Source organism: Ursus americanus, chromosome 2 (assembly GCF_024610735.1).
Source record: "Ursus americanus isolate L20-20 chromosome 2, mUrsAme1.1.p, whole genome shotgun sequence".
Lineage (NCBI taxonomy): Eukaryota > Metazoa > Chordata > Mammalia > Carnivora > Ursidae > Ursus > Ursus americanus.
This window is the reverse complement of record NC_142128.1, coordinates 44133627-44150566: the sequence shown is the minus strand read 5'-3', so window position 1 is coordinate 44150566 and position 16940 is coordinate 44133627. Positions and strand designations below refer to the sequence as shown.

At 45.3% G+C, this 16940-nt stretch overlaps 1 protein-coding gene across 1 annotated transcript; it reads right to left on the bottom strand.

Moving 5' to 3' along the window:
- Nucleotides 1-7743: 7743 nt before the first annotated feature.
- OR6K6 (olfactory receptor family 6 subfamily K member 6) lies at nucleotides 7744-9524 on the bottom strand. The gene has a single exon (XM_045784280.2). The coding sequence runs from the start codon at nucleotides 9522-9524 to the stop codon at nucleotides 8565-8567; it is 960 nt and encodes a 319-aa protein (XP_045640236.2). The 3' UTR covers nucleotides 7744-8564.
- Between the last annotated feature and the right edge of the window lie 7416 nt (nucleotides 9525-16940).

Sequence of the window (16940 nt, the reverse complement as noted above, 5' to 3'; positions counted from 1 at the left end):
ATATGTATTCTGTCCAAAACCTCTCATCATTACACTGAACCTTAGAACAATACCCAGAAAAATGTAATTATGTAAGAACATGCAAAAAAAATTCCCAGATACTGTTCCCCAGAGGAAAGGAGTAGAGGAGTCAGAGGCACTACTTGAGAGGTGAGCCAGCGGGTTGCACTTGGGCTCTGCCCAGCTGTGCGTGTCAGTCTTGGTGGCCTTGACCCCCGCTCCCAGTGGGAGTACAGGAGTTGAGCCCCTGGCACGAACTAGGATTACTCTTTCCATTGGACTAGTTCTTTATTCTGTTTCAAGCTAATTATTTCCTTAAACATATGAAAGTATGTGAAAAATAATCCTGTATCTTAGTTTATGCGATATGTGGCGATTTAATTATTAGCTGGTGTTAGGGATTATTATACATCTGAATATCTACTATGAGTAGAGAATCAAACATTGACTATAAGAAAACTTGCAATTTTATAGAACTTGCTATGAAAATCCCCAAGTGTTTCTACTCCAAGCATCTTGAAGATACCCATCCATCCACCCATCCAGGCCAGTAAGCACATGTTTACTTAGCTCTAACTCTGTATCTGGTTCCATGCTAAGGCCTACGCAGAAGGATGAACAAAACAGAATCTGTCCAGTCCCTGCCCTTAGGCTGGTTGGAAAGAACTGAGAATATAGATATTAACATTATAATTAATTTACACTAAGTTACAGTTAGTTAATTAAAATTGTGGTAATTAGTAATAAAACACACATAGTCTCTTCTGGAGGAAGTTACATTGAAGCTGAAAACTAACGGGTACATCGGAATCAGCCACTTCATGAAAGCAAAGATTGTATCTACTTCATAAAATTGGAAATTAAGACCCAGGGCAGTGGAACAACTTGCCAACACTACAGAGCAAGTTAGCCAGGGACTCTGATTACGAAAACAAAATCTTCAGCCTCCCAGCTGGGTCCCTCCAGTCTTTATTTTATTTTTATTTTTTGATGATTTTATTTATTTGACAGAGAGAGAGGCAGCGAGAGAGGGAACACAAGCGGAGGAGAGGGGCAGAGGGAGAAGCAGGCTTCCCGCTGAGCAGGGAGCCCAATGCGGGGCTTGATCCCAGGACCCCGGGATAATGACCTGAGCCGAAGGCAGATGTTTAACGACTGAGCCACCCACGTGCCCCCCTCTAGTCTTTAAAAGCTCCAGCAAAGCACAGGAACAAGGAGAAAAGAGATGAAAGTGTCAGTTAAAACAGTTGATAGGTAGGTTACCGGTCTGGAAACAAGCAGGCAGCGGCAGCCAGGGTGATGGCCCCCAACGGCTTGCACAGGCAGGTGTGAAAGTGGGTCTCACCCTCAAGAGCATGAAGGGCAGCTCACAGAATAAAAAAAATTATTTGCAAACCATGTATCTGGTAAGGGACTTAGGTCTATCATATATAAAGCACACTAACAGCTCAATAATAAAAAGGCAACTAACACAATTGAAAAATGCACAAAGGATCTGAGCAGACACTTATTCAAAGAGGATAAGAGAGTGCCAGTAAGGTGATGGAAGATGCCCAGCGTCATTAGTCACCGGGGAGATGCAAATCCAGCCCTCGGTGAGGCTCCACTTCACACCCCAGTGGACGGCTAGCATTGCAGGGCTGGGTACCCACAGATGCTGGTGGGGCGGGGGGGACCCTCCCACAAGGCTTGTGGAAATGTTCAGCAATGCAGCCACTTTGGAAGACAGCCTGGCATTTCCTCAAAAGATCAAACACAGAGGTATCACATGACCCACGATTGTAGGTGTATATCCAAGAGCAATGAAAGCACACACCCACGCAAACACTGGTACGTGAGTATTTACAGCAGCGTGATTCAGAGTAGCTAAAACACAGAGAGCATCGATGTCTCCTGGCGGAGAACTGAGTGAACTACACGTGTGCATATCTGAGCACGGAGTATATTCACACGGAACGGGCAACGGCGTCCTCGGACCGGCGCAGCACGGACGAACCGACCAGAATTGTTCCGCACGAAGGAAGCCAGACCCGTACTCTGTGACGTCGTTCACACAAAGTATCCACAACAGAGAAGCCTGTGAAACAAAAACTGGATTAGTGGCAGGAATGCGTGGGGGGGGGGGCACCCGGGCAGGGGGTGGGGATGGCCAAAAGATACAGAGTTTCTGATGAATCCGTAAATTCTGTCCCTGAAACTAATAATACACTATATGATAACAACTTTAAATAAAAACTAAAAAAAATACTCAAACCAAAAAAAAAAAAGAATGCAGGGCGTCTTTTTGAGGTGTTTAAAAATTCTGGGGGCGCCTGGGTGGCACAGCGGTTAAGCGCCTGCCTTCGGCTCAGGGCGTGATCCTGGCGTTATGGGATCGAGCCCCACATCAGGCTCTTCCGCTATGAGCCTGCTTCTTCCTCTCCCACTCCCTCTGCTTGTGTTCCCTCTCTCGCTGGCTGTCTCTATCTCTGTCGAATAAATAAATAAAATCTTTAAAAAAAAAAAATTCTGAAGTTGACTGTAGTGACGGTTGCATGTATCTGTGACTATATTATAAGCCATTCTACTGTAGACTTTATTTATTCATTTATTTATTTATTGTTCTTAGTATAAGTTTATTTCCTATAGGTTTCTTATACTCCAGTGCTGCTGTTAAACTCAATTTTTTAAAAAAATCACGATATGTTAGTCACCATACAGTACATCCTTAGTTTTTGATATAGTGTTCCATGCTTCATTGTTTGTGTATAACACCCAGTGCTCCATGCAACACGTGCCCTCCTTAATCCCCATCACCAGGCTATCCCAATCCCCCCACGCCCCTCCCCTCTGAAACCCCCAGTCTGTTTCCCTGGGTCCCTAGTATCTCATGGTTTGTCTCCCTCTCTGATTTCTCCCCCTTCAGTTTCCCTCCCTTCTCCTGTGGTCCTCTGTGCTTTTCCTCATGTTTCACATATGACTGAAACCATATGATAATTGTCTTTCTCTGCTTGACTTACTTCACGTAGGATAATCCCCTCCAGTTCCATCCATGTCGGTGCAAAATGGTGGGTAATCGTTCTTTCTGATGGCTAAGTAATATCCCATTGTATATATGTAGTATTGTACACTTTAAATGGTGAATTGTATGGTTTGTAAATTGTATCTCAATAAAGCTATTTTAAAAAGTAGGGCTGAAGTTGGGCTAACTTGATGAATATTTGCTTTAAAATCAGCTGCAGTGCACTGGCTGGAGTTTGATGGGAAGCTCTGGGCTTAACAGGTGCACGAACACTCACGGGAACACACCAAGCTGTCCACTGGCTTGTTGACTGGACTTTGTTCTAGGTGTGTCCACAGGGCAGAAGACTTTAAACATGATTTTTAGATTTAGGGAGACAGACAGAGAGAGACATGAAGAGGAAAAGGGGGAAGAGGTGGAGGGTGAGTGAGTACGAGAGAACTAGTCTAAATTAAAAAAGACTTAGACAACACAACAACCAAAGTAACGTGAACCTTGATCCAAATAAACCGAACGTGGCAGGACATTTACGGGGTGGGTGGAGGTGCTTGACTAGGGACTGAGTATCATGTGCTATTGAGAAATTGTTGCGTCTTTAGAGTGTGACAGTGTTTGTGGTTAGTGAAGAAAATGTGTTTAGGAGGAAATGTCAACATCTTTGGGATTTATTTTTAAATATTTTTGGGGGCGCCTGGGTGGCTCAGTTGGTTAAGTGTCTGTCTTGAGTCCTGGGCTTGAGTCCCGGGTCGGGCTCCCTCCTCAGCAGGCAGCTTGCTTGTCTCGCTCCCTCTGCCCGCAGCTCCCTCTGCTTGTGCTCTCTCGCTCTCTCTCTGCATCATATAAATAAATAACATCTTTTAAAAATATTTTTTTTAAAAAAGAGATGAGGTAAAAATGACAAAATATTATGTATTATTAAAATTTGAGATCGATGGGCTTAATATTTTCTATACTTTCAAGAATGTTTACAAATATTGCATAGTAAAACGTTAAAAAAAAAAAAAGGAAAAAGGGGGGCCTGGGTAGCTCAGTCCATTAAGCGTCCGACTCCTGATTTTAGGCTCTGGTCATGATCACAGGGTTGTGGGATGGAGCCCCATGGTGGGCTCTGTGCTCAGTGAGGGGTCTGCTTGAGATTCTCTCCCTCTCCTTCTGCCCCTCCTCCCACTCAAGGGTTCTCATTCTCTCTCTCTAGAATAATAAATAAATCAATCTTTAAAATAAATAAATAAATAAATAGGAAAAACAAGGAAAAAAGATAATCATTTAAAGGAGAATTATTAACTGTATTTTCAAACTAGCAGAGAAAAAAATGTGTAGTGAAAAATATAAGAAATTCTATCCAATCCAAGTAGAAAAAGAAAGGAAGAAAAAAAATTGAGAGAAATGAATGAAGAAAACAAGAAGCACAAGTATTTTGGTAGAAACACTTCCAAACCTATTTAGACCACAAAACATGTAAATGGCTAAGCTCACCTGTTATAATACAAAGACACCATATTAGCTCTTTTCAATCCAGCTGTTTGCTGCTTATAAGAGAATTGATCTAATGTACAGACACACAAAGTATGGAAGGAAAGACAGAGAAAATGTTTGGTGTGGCAATATTAACAAAATAGAATTTATGACAAAGGCATATTAGCAGCAACATTGAGAGGAACTCTTAAGATATTATAAGGAAAATTCCACCCCAAACATTACATTCTTATCTGGGTTCCATCTAACAACATAGCTTCGAAGCATGTAAAAAAATGACAAAAATATGAGAAGAAACCAAAGCTTTTTGACATCTCTCTGAAAGAAGTGAAAATAATTATACCATGAAATAATAAGTAAGGATATGGAAAAATCAAACTAAAGCTTTAGTTGTATGTAACATATAAGTTATATACATACATATAATATACAAGTTATATATATAATATATAAAGTTACAAAGTTCCATGGGTACACGTGTGTATATAGACAGACCCTACATAGCAAACACAGAGAGGAAATACATGTATGAAGCATTTACAGAGTTGATACGGCTTGTAAAGAAATTCTATTTTGAAATAAAGATACCTTAGTGACTGCTTCCTCTGAACACAATGATTTTAGGTAGACGAAGGGGATGGGTTGGGAAGAGATTATTTAAAGGAGAGAAACGCATCAAAGTAACTGTTATCTCCATGGTTATTGTACTTTACCCAACATGGGAGTTGATTAGGCCGAAGATGAAAGACACATGGAAGGCAATCTAGTGTAGCAAAGCAAAGAATAAAACATTTATTTTTTTTAAAGGAAAAATATGCATGCAATTGAGGGATATCACTGGTTAAATTGACCCAAGCCGGGGGTTTGCGCGGCCAGCACGTGTGCCGTAGGCAGGCTTGGTGCTTTGTTCCCGGGGTTTCAATCCCTGTTGGAGGGGTTGAGAATCTCCTTCTTGGTCTCAGCGGAGCAGTGTTTCATCCCACGCTCTGAGAATATCGGACTCTTTTGCTCAGGGATTTCATTATGAGTCTGATCGTTTTCCACTTCCTAAATAAAAAGAACTGTGTCTTATGAAAGATAGTAAGTGTCCAACACGGGGAAACACCATCCATCCTAAACAGGACTCTGTTATCTACAGGTGCAAGGCGTTCTTCTGTTTTGTGCCAAAAATCATACAACCATGATAATTTTTGGCCCTGTGAAACCCAGGGGATTCAGCATTTGCTACTGGGACCCCAGAAAGCAAAAAGTAAAGATTGAGTGGTATCCCCTGAAGTTGTACCACATGAGGGTCCTAGAAGTAATTTTCAGCTCAGAACAATAGTCAAAGGAACCAAAACATTACGTAATAATTAATATTTGATAAATATAGGCATGGAATTACCAGTTTAGCCTGGCTCCTTTGGATCTGGCCTCCACACAGACCCTCCCTCCCATGCTGCTTCTCCTTCTGCTGCCTTGGGTGGATATGGGGGAGCCCGACATTGTCACCAAGGCTCTTCTCTCTGTTGACTCTGCTCTCACAGGCGTCGATTCACCTGTAAGATTAGTTGGTCCACAAGTCAAGAACAAAGCTTGGCTAGTTGACAGCCAAGAACCCTGTGCTGAAGGCTGTGGTGTTAAGGATGAGGGAACCTTCTTCCAGCTGTCTGTGCACCTTTAATCCAGTAGGAGGTGGGGGGCAAGCAGGAAACCAGAGAGAAGCAGAAAGACAGAAAGCAAGTCACGTCCAAACAAGGGCCCACGTTGGTCCTGACACCAGTGATAGCGATATCAGTGTGAGGAATCTTTCTTGAAGATTCCAGTAATTTGGGGTCATGTTGAGAGGTAGGCGACAACAAGGGCAAAAATAACCATCCCTGAGCTTTCATCCCAGAGGTTAGGATGTCGTCGTGAAAAGGATCAATGGGCAGAGCTGAGAGAGAACACACGACAGGGTGTGTATTCTAAGCGGCGTGGGACACAAATAGCGCATTTGGGAAGGTTGAAAGGAAATAGAATGACCTAATGGCTGGGAACAATGAGAGCACAGGGACCATTGCATCTCATGCCAAGAAAACGAGCAAATTCGATGGACAATGACATTCTTATTAAGAGCAGCTAATGAATCGCTGGACTCTCAGGTCCCCAAAGGCCACGCCACCGGTGTGACAGTCGCTAAGGGAATCCTAAGCACCTAGCAAGGATCCAACACAGAATTGCTGCTCAAACGTCTTGTAATGAGTCAATCTTGAAATCTGCAGGAGCAAACCTTTCCTGTGTAACAGTGAGTGACCACATTTCCTGTGGAGCTTTTCCTGGGTTTCGCGATTGGTCTTAGGATGACAGCTGCGTGACGCGGGCACAGAGCACGGCGAACAGGTCCCGCCTCTGGGAGCAGATGTAATGGTGTTTCTGCCCTGGATTCCTAATCATGAACTCCGTGCACTGGGACTAGTTATTGAAATTCTGTGCTTCTCATTTCTCATTTGGAACATCAGGGTTAATATTGCCACCACGGGATTGTTGTGAGTATAAACGAGACAGGACATGTAAGGCGTTCGCCCCAAGCTCAGATGTTATTAAAAAATGTCAGCCGTTATAAATCTCAAGGGCCCCAGGGCTTGAGACGATCTTAGCGACTGCCTAAGGCAGCTGTGCGCGTCTCTGACCCATCCTCAGAATGTTCCGGTCAGCTTTCCAGAAATGCAGATGCACGCATGGGCTTCCCTTTTCAGATTTCCTAAATCTCAAGTTCTGATGACCAATTGGTTTGGGGAAACCGCTGATCTGATCCAGCCAAAAGTTTTACAGACACAGAAACAGCACAACTTAGTGGCAAAGCAAGGTATAAAATCTGGTTTGACGGAGAGTGTTTCTGTGATGCCACAGTCCTCGGAGTGAGGGCTGGAAGTTCACGGAGGACAGAGTCAGTGACTCCTACAGCTCGTTGGAGACTGGGGGTTTTCATGAAACTTTGGGGGAAAGATGGTATAATTTCATTTATTTTCTTCTTTTTTTAATGATTTATTTATTTATTTCAGAGAGAGAGAGAGAGAGTGCGCGTGAGCCGGGGCGGAGAGGGGGGGAGGGCAGAGGGAAAGAATCTCAAGCAGACTCCCTGCTGAGCACAGAGCCCAAAGCTGGGGCTCAATCTTAAGACCCTGAGATCATGAGCTGAGCCAAAATCAAGAGTTAGACACTCCACTGCCTGAGCCACCCAGGCGCCCGGGTATAATTTCATTTCTTGAAAGCCAAATAGATCAAACAAAAGTTATGTACTTACTGGGGACAGAGAATGAAGTAGAGCCCTGAGACTGAGACCAGCTCTGGCACTAGGCATCTATGTGACCTCAGGCAGGTAAGCCAACTTCTCCAAGCGTCAGTTCCAACATGTAAATAATGGTGATTTCTGGCCTAATTACTTTAGGATATTTTAGATTTAACGAGGGCTCATACATGTGAAGATATGTCAAAGGGTAGATGGCTGAAGAAGTGGAGGGAACTATCTCCACTCTTCCTTTGTATGTCACTGCTTCGGGCCTCAAGTTCTATCACGCTTGGGGTATGCGATCAGGGCACGGAGGCTGACACGAGTTTGTGGGTAAATGAGCTAAACATGGAGACGGTTTCTCTGTAGCGTCGGGAAACCGTTTACCCATGTGGGGTGCCGAGCAGCAGGGGGACTCAGGAATGGAGAGAGCACTGGGAGCAAGCTGACAGTAGCAATTGTCAAAACTACAATGTCTTTCCCGTCCCTTCCGTCCTGCTGTCTGGCCTCACCTGTGTGTGGGTTGTGGAGCTGCAGAGGACAAAGGCAGGAGCCCAGCTTGGGGTGTGGGGGGGGGAGGAGGAAGCCAGCCTGTGCCCAGCGGGCGCGGAATCCACGCACACTGCCTCGGTGACACAAACACAGCAGGGGCGTTGAGGCAAACGGGCTGGGGCCTTGCCACCCATGACCAGACATGGCAATTCTTTGTTCTTGTGCATAATCATAGAGCGGACAGTATTATATTTCCACAACAGAAACAGATCAGACTCATGAACAAGTCAAGAAATGATGAAATGCTGACCTTCCAGGAGGTTTTCCAGCATCCAGCCTCCAGATCTACCCCCCGACCCCACCAGCCCTCCTCCGACGGCAGAAAAGCCTTCCGATGGCGTCTTTCATGTCCTTGTTTCTCAGGCTGTAGATAATGGGGTTGAGGAAGGGAGCGAGGATAACAAAGGTGACAGCAATTGCCGTGTCCCAGAACACTGAGTAGGTGGCTGAGAATCGCAGATACATGACAGACACACTGCCAAAGAACAGCAGGAACACAGCAAGGTGGGCGGCACAGGTGGAAAAGGCCTTGCGGCGGCCCTCGGCTGAGGGCATCCCCAGAATCACCACGATGATCCGCACGTAGGACAGGGCGATGGCCAGGAAGGAGGCCAGGATCTCCACTGCATGGATGGCGTCCACAATGACCACCAGCGATGTGTCTGTGCAGGCCAAGCTCAGCACAGGCGCGAAGTCGCAGAAGATCTGCCGGATCTGGTTGGAGCCACAGAAAGGCAGGGTGGCAATCCACGCGATCTCGGGGAGCACAAGGAGGAAGCCACAGAGGCAGGACCCGGCGGTTAGCTGGGCGCAAAGCTTGGGAGTCATGATGGTCGGGTAACGGAGAGGACTGCAGATAGCGATGTACCTGTCGATGGCCATTGCTGTCAGGACGCAGCCTTCCGTGATGCCCAGGGAGTGGAAGAAGTACATTTGCAGGAGGCAGCTGGCCAGAGAGATGGTCTTCTGCTCACGGACCAGGCTGGAGAGCATCTTGGGGATGGTGGTCGTGGTATACCAGATCTCCAGGAAAGACAGGACACTGATGAAGAAGTACATGGGCGTGTGCAGAGCCGCGTCCAGCTGGACGGCAATGAATATCATCAGGTTCCCGGTTATGATAAACCCGTAGATGAGAAGCAGGGGAATAAAGAACAAGAGGCCACCTTGATGCAGAGGTGGAAACACAGAGAAAAGGAACTCAGTCACCATAGTCTGATTCCCACTGGTCACCAGCCGTGTCATCTGTGAGGAGAAGAAAGGAGACAAACTCCTGGAATGGCGGTGGTGACCGTCCACTGAAAACCACTCCACTCCTCTCTCTGATCAGTTCCTTAAGCTGATGCTGGGACCCTAGACGGGCTGGTTGGAAATATCTCGCAGCTCTACCTCCACGCCAGAAACACCTAGAATATCTGCTTTTGGACCCCTCAATGCATCTTATGTAAACATCTTCAACTGATGCAACACACAAATTAATTCTCTGGAAATATTTCAGGCACTGCTTTAATTTCTTGGTTCTTCCCTTCACTCTCTGCCCTTTGTGTTTAGCTTTAAAGTGTGCTCTTTCTTTCTTTCTTTCTTTCTTTCTTTCTTTCTTTCTTTCTTTCTTTCTTTCTTTCTTTCTCCTTCCTTCCTTCCTTCCTTCCTTCCTTCCTTCCTTCCTTCCTTCCTTCCTTCCTGTCTTTTTTAAAGATTTTATTTACTTATTCAAGAGAGAGAGAGAGCACAAGAGGAAGAGGGGCAGAGGGAGAGGGAGAAGCAGGCTCCCCGCTGAGCAGGGAGCCCAATGCAGGGCTTGATCCCAGGATGCTGAGACAGTGACCTGAGCCGAAGGCAGATGCTTAACCAACTGAGCCACCCAGGTGCCCCAAAAATGTGTACTTCTCTTTCCAACTATTCTCCACTCCTGTTCTTCAGAGAGTGATTAAAAAAAAACAAAAACCACACACACACACACACACACACACACACACACACACACACACACAGATGCTGTCAGGAGCCCTGGTCTCAATAATTCCTCACATTGCTCTCCCATCTTTTCTGGCCCCGACCCCTAATCTGAGGCTGGCTGAGTGGTCATCGTCATCTCTGCTTTGTTTCTGCTTGTTGCAGGGTGACATCTGTTTCTCCTTAGATGCTAAGTGCCCGGATGTCAGGAAATGCTCCTCCCCCTCTTCCTCCTCTCTCAGTGGTTGACATGGATAGTTGCTCAGGCCAAGAGTCTCTCTAGAAACACTTTGTGCCTATTGGTCACTGAACTTTGGACAGGCGTGTAACTCCACCTCGTACCCCCACCCCCCACGCCCGGGCTGATCTAAGAACCATTGAATAAAAAAATCACTTCTAGCCTAACTAGGGCTATCTCAGGGAGGAAGTGCCACAAAACCCAGCTGCAATAGAAATCAGCCTTGCGTCTACGTGTTAGGGAGAAGGGCCAACTAGACCTTTGCAAGGCTAATTAAATGTGCCTTACCTCTCACCTTGACTATTTGGACATCTTTTTCACTGGTTTCCTTGCCTCCAACAAGTCATTCTGCAGATGAACGTGCCTGAGTATGGCTTTTACGTCCTGTTCCTTCCAAAACAATTCAAGGAGAAGCCCCACAGATCTTAGCCTGATATTCATCGTCTTCTCTGATCTGGTTCCAACCAAAGTTTGGAGCCAAATACTTTCCTACATACTCAACAGCTCAGCCAAATAGGATGAATGTCCTGTGTTTCCATTTCGGCTTATGTCCTTCCTCCCTTTTGTTTTCCTGCTGTCTTCCTCTTGGAATCCGAGCTGCCAGCGTGCTGCAACTCCTCGGCGCCAAGTGAGCCCTCCCTCCTCTGACCCGCACACTAGCTGGCTGTTCCCTGCTTTCATGACTTCAAACACATGCTTCCTACACCCTACATATTTGTGTATCAGCGGTATCCTCCCCGCCCCCCACAGTGATGACAGCTCCGCCGAGGAATCCTAAGGGATCAATGTAGTGAAGAGCTCCCCGGTGACAGTCATGAGACCAGACTTCACATGTTTTAGCGCATTTATTTCTACCTACGACGGAGAGATTTTTATTATTGGTTTATAAGTGGAAAAATTGAGAAGCAGAGGGAGAAATAACTTGTTCAAACCCACATTTCAAAGATCCAAAGAATAACTGGAAGTCTGGTCTGTAAGCCTTAAAAGTCCATGATTATTATTATTTTTATTTATTTAAATGTCACTATTATTTGTTATACCACGGTGGGAAATATAGGTCAGGAGTCACCGGTCATCCCGTCTGCTTCCTACTCTGAGCACCACTTTATCCACAGGCCTGTCCCGAGTGTGAAATGAGAGAGTAGAGGTGTTTTTTGTTTGGTTTAGTTTTTTTCCAGGTCACAAGCAGATTAAAATAAATGCCTTGGAGATTAGGAAAATGAATTCCTATAAAATGCCTCTTGCCTTAAGCCGCAAGCCTGGAGGAAGGCTTTGCGAGGGAGGAAGCATCCGTGCTGGGCAGAAGGTCAGAGCCTGCATGGGGACAGGTGTGAGATGGGAGTGCTCTCGGGCTGATGCAGCCATGTCTCTGTCCTTTCTCAGCCTGAAGCACAGAGAATGCTACGTGGTCCTTACGGAGAACGTGGCTGGACAAAGCAGGAGGCTACGGGGTTATAAGAGAGGCAAGCAAATTCAGCGTACATTGGCTCCTAAAAGGCAATAGAGGGTGTACTCTGTTGCCCCGGGTGAGGTGCTTCTTGCCGGGAAGACTGCACCATTGTCATCACTCACACGTTTATTCAGTTCACACTCACGTATTGATTGATGCCCTGCTATGTGTCAATCACCGCTATAGGTTCAAGGGCAACGTGAAGGTGAATAAAACATTATTCTTGCTCCTGAAACACACAAAGAGCACTTTTAAGATTCCTAGAATGACACATAATCGGTCACGCCCAGGAGCTTACCCTACAAATACTTGTTGTATAGTATAGTATAGTATAGTATAGTATAGTATAGTTTAGTATAGTATAGTAAAAAGAGACTCGAATTAGATTTTAGTCCTGGGGGAAATTTCGCTGTGACTCCCCAGGAATCCATAATTCCTTGCACTTCAACACAAGGTTAGTGTTGGGAAGACCTTAGAGATTATCAGGATCTCCCGTTAGCTGCACTTCGCTTGTTCCAAGGGCTCTTCTGGATTGCGTGTCTCATTATTTTTTCCACTCATGTCATCAAGTTCTAAAAATATGAAGCTTTAGCCCATGCATTGAGGAAACTTTATGCGGAAGACAAGGGCAAATCCGGGTCTGGAGGAGTTAAGGATACAGGGGAAGCAGAGGGCAGGAGGAGGAGGAGGCGAGGCAGGGGAGCAGTTGGACGATTTCCTTTCAACAGTCTTTCACGCTTACCTTGCCTGAGAGCACGGCGACATTCCTCAGAGTCTCTGCAGCTACTGGCCCCTCTGCCAATTTGTGGACAAGGTTATTGATGTCCTAGAAGGCTCTTTGGGGAATTCCTAGAGTGGAAAAATCCTCTCATGGGACTTTCTCCTTAGATGATGCAGGATCTCAAGGAAAGTGGTGTATTCCGCTCCCTTCTCTGAGGGATAAATTAGGGGAAAAGTGTCACATAGTAATTAAATATTCCCCAGGGTCAAGTCTCAAAAGCTTCCCTGTGGCCAAATAACCTTGTCTCTCACAGGCTAGAGAGCTGGGCAGTGGGGCTGGAGTAGCTGTGGGTGTCAGGATAGACCTGCCGGGACCACACTGCTCTGGAAACGCTCAGTTTCTAGTTCCAAACACAGCTTTGTTCTCAACTGTTCACTCAGCGTTCACTGTGCCTTCCATTCCTTCTGCCGCTCTGAAAACAATGATTATGATGATAATGATAAATCATTTTGAGTACCAACAAAACAAGGACCTATAAAGGAAGTGTTACACGTAAATGGAGTACTTTATAAAACTGTTGGAAGACATCGAACACCTAAATAAATGGGCTGATGTGATGTATTAATGAACAGAATGTCTCAGTTACAGAAACATGCCAAATCTACACAAATCAACCTATTACCTCAACGCCACTTCTATCCAAATTCCGTTTGGGTGGGGGGGAGTGGAGTGTGTCAAGGTGAGGGACAAGAGTGAGATCTTTTAAAGGAGAAAATTAATATGGCAAGGCTTGTCCTACTGTCCATCAAGGGTTATAACAGAGCAGCGTAGCAAGCTCACGGACTCCAGAAAATCGACGCACGCAGTGCGGAGCCTGGACAGGTGGTGGGATTGAAACAGCAGGACGCTGGGGGAGGATGGGTAGCGCCGGGGCAGTGGTCTGTGGAGAAAGGGCTGATTGTTAGTAATTGCTAATCATGGTCCTAGAACCTCTATTTAAGCATATGAGAAACAAAAAATTAAATTTGTCCTGACCTCATTATATGCCCACAAGTCTACAGATAGAGTGAAAGTCAACTTTAATACTTTGCTTTTTTAAAGATTTTATTTTTAAGTAATCTCTACACCCAACACGGGGCTCAAACTCACAACCCTGAGACCGAGTCATATGCTCTACCAACTGAACCAGCCGGGTGCCCCCTATTTCTTCCCAAAGATTCTATTCTTAAAATTGTTATACTTTAGAATAAAATTTGGGAGAATATTATTATAGATTCATGTAGGAAAAAAAATCTTAAACAATTCAATAGAAATATAAACACAAAGGAAAAGACCATTAAATTCAGTATATTAGTATTTCCATTTACCAAATGGTACCATAAGGAAAGTCAAAAGACAAACTACACATTAGGAGTCTGTATTTATAAATTATGTAACTAACTGAAAACAAATATTATTCAGAATATATAAAGAGATCCAACAAATTGAAAATGATTTTAAAAATCGGGTGAACGTATATATACACACATATGCACTCGGCCTCCCTGATAAGCAGGGAGGTGCAAATCTAAACAATAGTGCATTATTGATACAGACAAGCAAACAGCAACAAGTGTGACCACTCAGAATGTTAGGAAAGATGTGCAGCAATAGAAATCCATGCTTTATTGATAGGACACAGCCTTGGAACACAATTTGGCGGGGTCTCGTAGAGCTGAAGACGCACATGCTCACAACTGAAAATGTTCGTGCCTAATGAACGATTAACTCGTGTCACGTTAATACGAGACTAAAGTGAGTTTCTTTTAAAGCTGCAGCTGGATGCACAGACATGAAGATTCTCAAGAATATGTTGAGTGAACGAGCAAGCTGTACAATAATACCTAAAATATAATTCAATTTATAGGGAGTTAAATAGGCAAACTATGACACCAGGTTAATGGTGACATGCATTATGGGGGAAAGGATCAGACCGAGGGGGAGAATTTAGTGAACTCAAAATTATTGATCGTGTTCCATTTCTTCACTGGGGTCATGGGTTCATGTGAATGGGAGGTAAAAAAAGTACAAGCAGAAAGAGCCATAAAAGGGTGAGCTACTCCCTAAAGAACATAAAGAAGGGGAGAATCAAGGCATGGCGGTGGCCGGCCCTGAAAGCAACCGTGAGTACTGGAGGAGTAGATCTTTTAAGGTGACTACATTTAAGCACATTTACAAGCAGAAAGAGATGACGGCATGGAGAGGAAGAACTGAACATGTGTAGAGAGAGGTCGACGGCTGGAGAAGCACCTCTCTGGCCAAGATGATGTGAGCCGAGCTTCAGGGCACGTGGGGAGCACCGCATGTTCCCTGGGCAGGTGCTCTCCGGGAGACCAGAGTGGAGGAGGTAGGCGTGAGAGGGTGCAGGCCAGCCCATCACTGGCTCACTGTCGGCGTCTTAAAATTAGTTAATTCGCTCTTTCGCCCAGTTATCATTTATTAACCATGTATCCATTCCTCAAATGCTTATCAAGGGTCTGTTTTCAAATACCGCTTTTTTACATGCCAATATTTCCTGAATGAATGAATGGATGGAAAATTTTGTTATAATTAATGGGGGACACCTTAATTAGGCGATTTCTATTGCAAATAGTATGTACTACAAGTGTTTAATTAAAACTCCATTGTGTACAAATAAAATAAAGTAAAATAAAACATCACCTTTTTAAGAAAACTAGTCACTGAGTCAACGGAGTCACCTCTGCTCCACTGTGTATATCCATTTCCTATCAGGGTTTTTTTGTTTTGTTTTGTTTTTTTTTGGTTTTTAAAAAACTCAAATCTGTTTTTAAATTCTGTTTCCTTTCTATAGTCATTGCTACCAGAGCATTAGATATTTAACACGTCATGCCTGTTTAATATCTCTTTTTGTAAAAGGATAAAAATCATCTTGTGTTGTACATTTCTTTTTTCTCTGAAGGTTAATTTTGCTCACCTGAAGGTTAATTTTAGCCTCAAGATTTACTTTAAGAAAGGAGAGAAAGGAAGAAAGGAAGGAAGGAAGGAAAGAAGGAAGGGAGGGAGGAAGGAAAGAAGGAACGAAAGGAGGGAGGGAGGGAGGGAGGGAGGGAGGGAGGGAGGGAGGGAGGGAAGGGGGAAGGAAGGGAGGGAGTAAGGAAGAGAGGAAGGAAGGGAGGAAGGAAGGGAGGAAGGAAAGAAAGGAGAGAGGGAAGGGGGAAGGAAGGGAGGGAGAAAAGAAGAGAAGGAAGAAGGAAAGAAGGGAGGGAGGGAGGGAGGATCCTTCTGGTTGCATTCCTCACTCTTTCTGTGGGGGGCTTGTTGAAGCCCAGGTGTCTCGCAGGCTACTTGTATGTGCTCATCAGTACCTCTTTCTGGTGGCAAGAAAGGCTGTCTTCAAACCCTTTCCTTTCCGGTGCCTTGAGGACACCTGCCGCTGGGACCACCGGAGCATGTGACATATCTTGGATGGGAGCCCCTCCTTCCCGCCCCTACTGCAAATGGCTCTGAGCCCCGGATCCCTCCGAGAAGTCCTGCGGAGCCGTGCTGGGCAGCTGCTGGCAGAATCTCCCATCATCCCCTCAGAGTTGCCATATGTCACTGAACTGCTGCTTCATTGCGAAGCGGAGCTAACCTTCTGCCTCCAACCACATTGTGTTAGCTTGACTCCTCTTGCTCCTTATCCTTCCTCTGTCTCAGCAGATACTTCATAGAGAAACAATCCTCTCACCCCCCGAACAGAAAAGAAAACCAAGTGTCTCTGTCCATCTGAGGTCTAGCCTGCCTCAAAGACCCAGCGTCCTCAAGGTGGGCCCACGTCATGAAAGGCAAGTGTGGCAGCACGTGTCCCCTAATTAACCACGTGGGGCCTGGAGTTCCTTTCCCTGGGGACTGGGGAACCTTCCCGAAGAAAGCCTTTCTCCCAGCGGATGATTCCCTGAGATACCGAGTGTCGCGGTTGCAGTTATAACAGTCCCGTTTGTTGGACTGCAGGACAAGGGAGATGAAGACATTTGGCACACAGAGGTGGCCCCCTAGGTTCTGAAAGAGGTGGCTATGGGACGAGGGGTGGGCTCTGTACTCTGGTGGGAGCATGGGCGGCATTTTTGGCTATATATTTGGGAAGACTGTCACAGGACCAAATTTTTTTTGTCTGTTGCTTTTCAGTGAAGACCTGTGGAAACTTCGTTGAGGTTTTGCAGACATGTGAGGTAGGGGGAAAGACCAAGCTCGGGGATGAGGGGGTTGGTGGATTTGTGTCCCAGGACTACTGACGGCTATAACAAGCGTCTATTAAATTTT

Bases quoted from the DNA above. Each gene is read 5' to 3' on its own strand.
- OR6K6 (XM_045784280.2), bottom strand. From the start codon at position 9,524: ATGACACGGCTGGTGACCAGTGGGAATCAGACTATGGTGACTGAGTTC.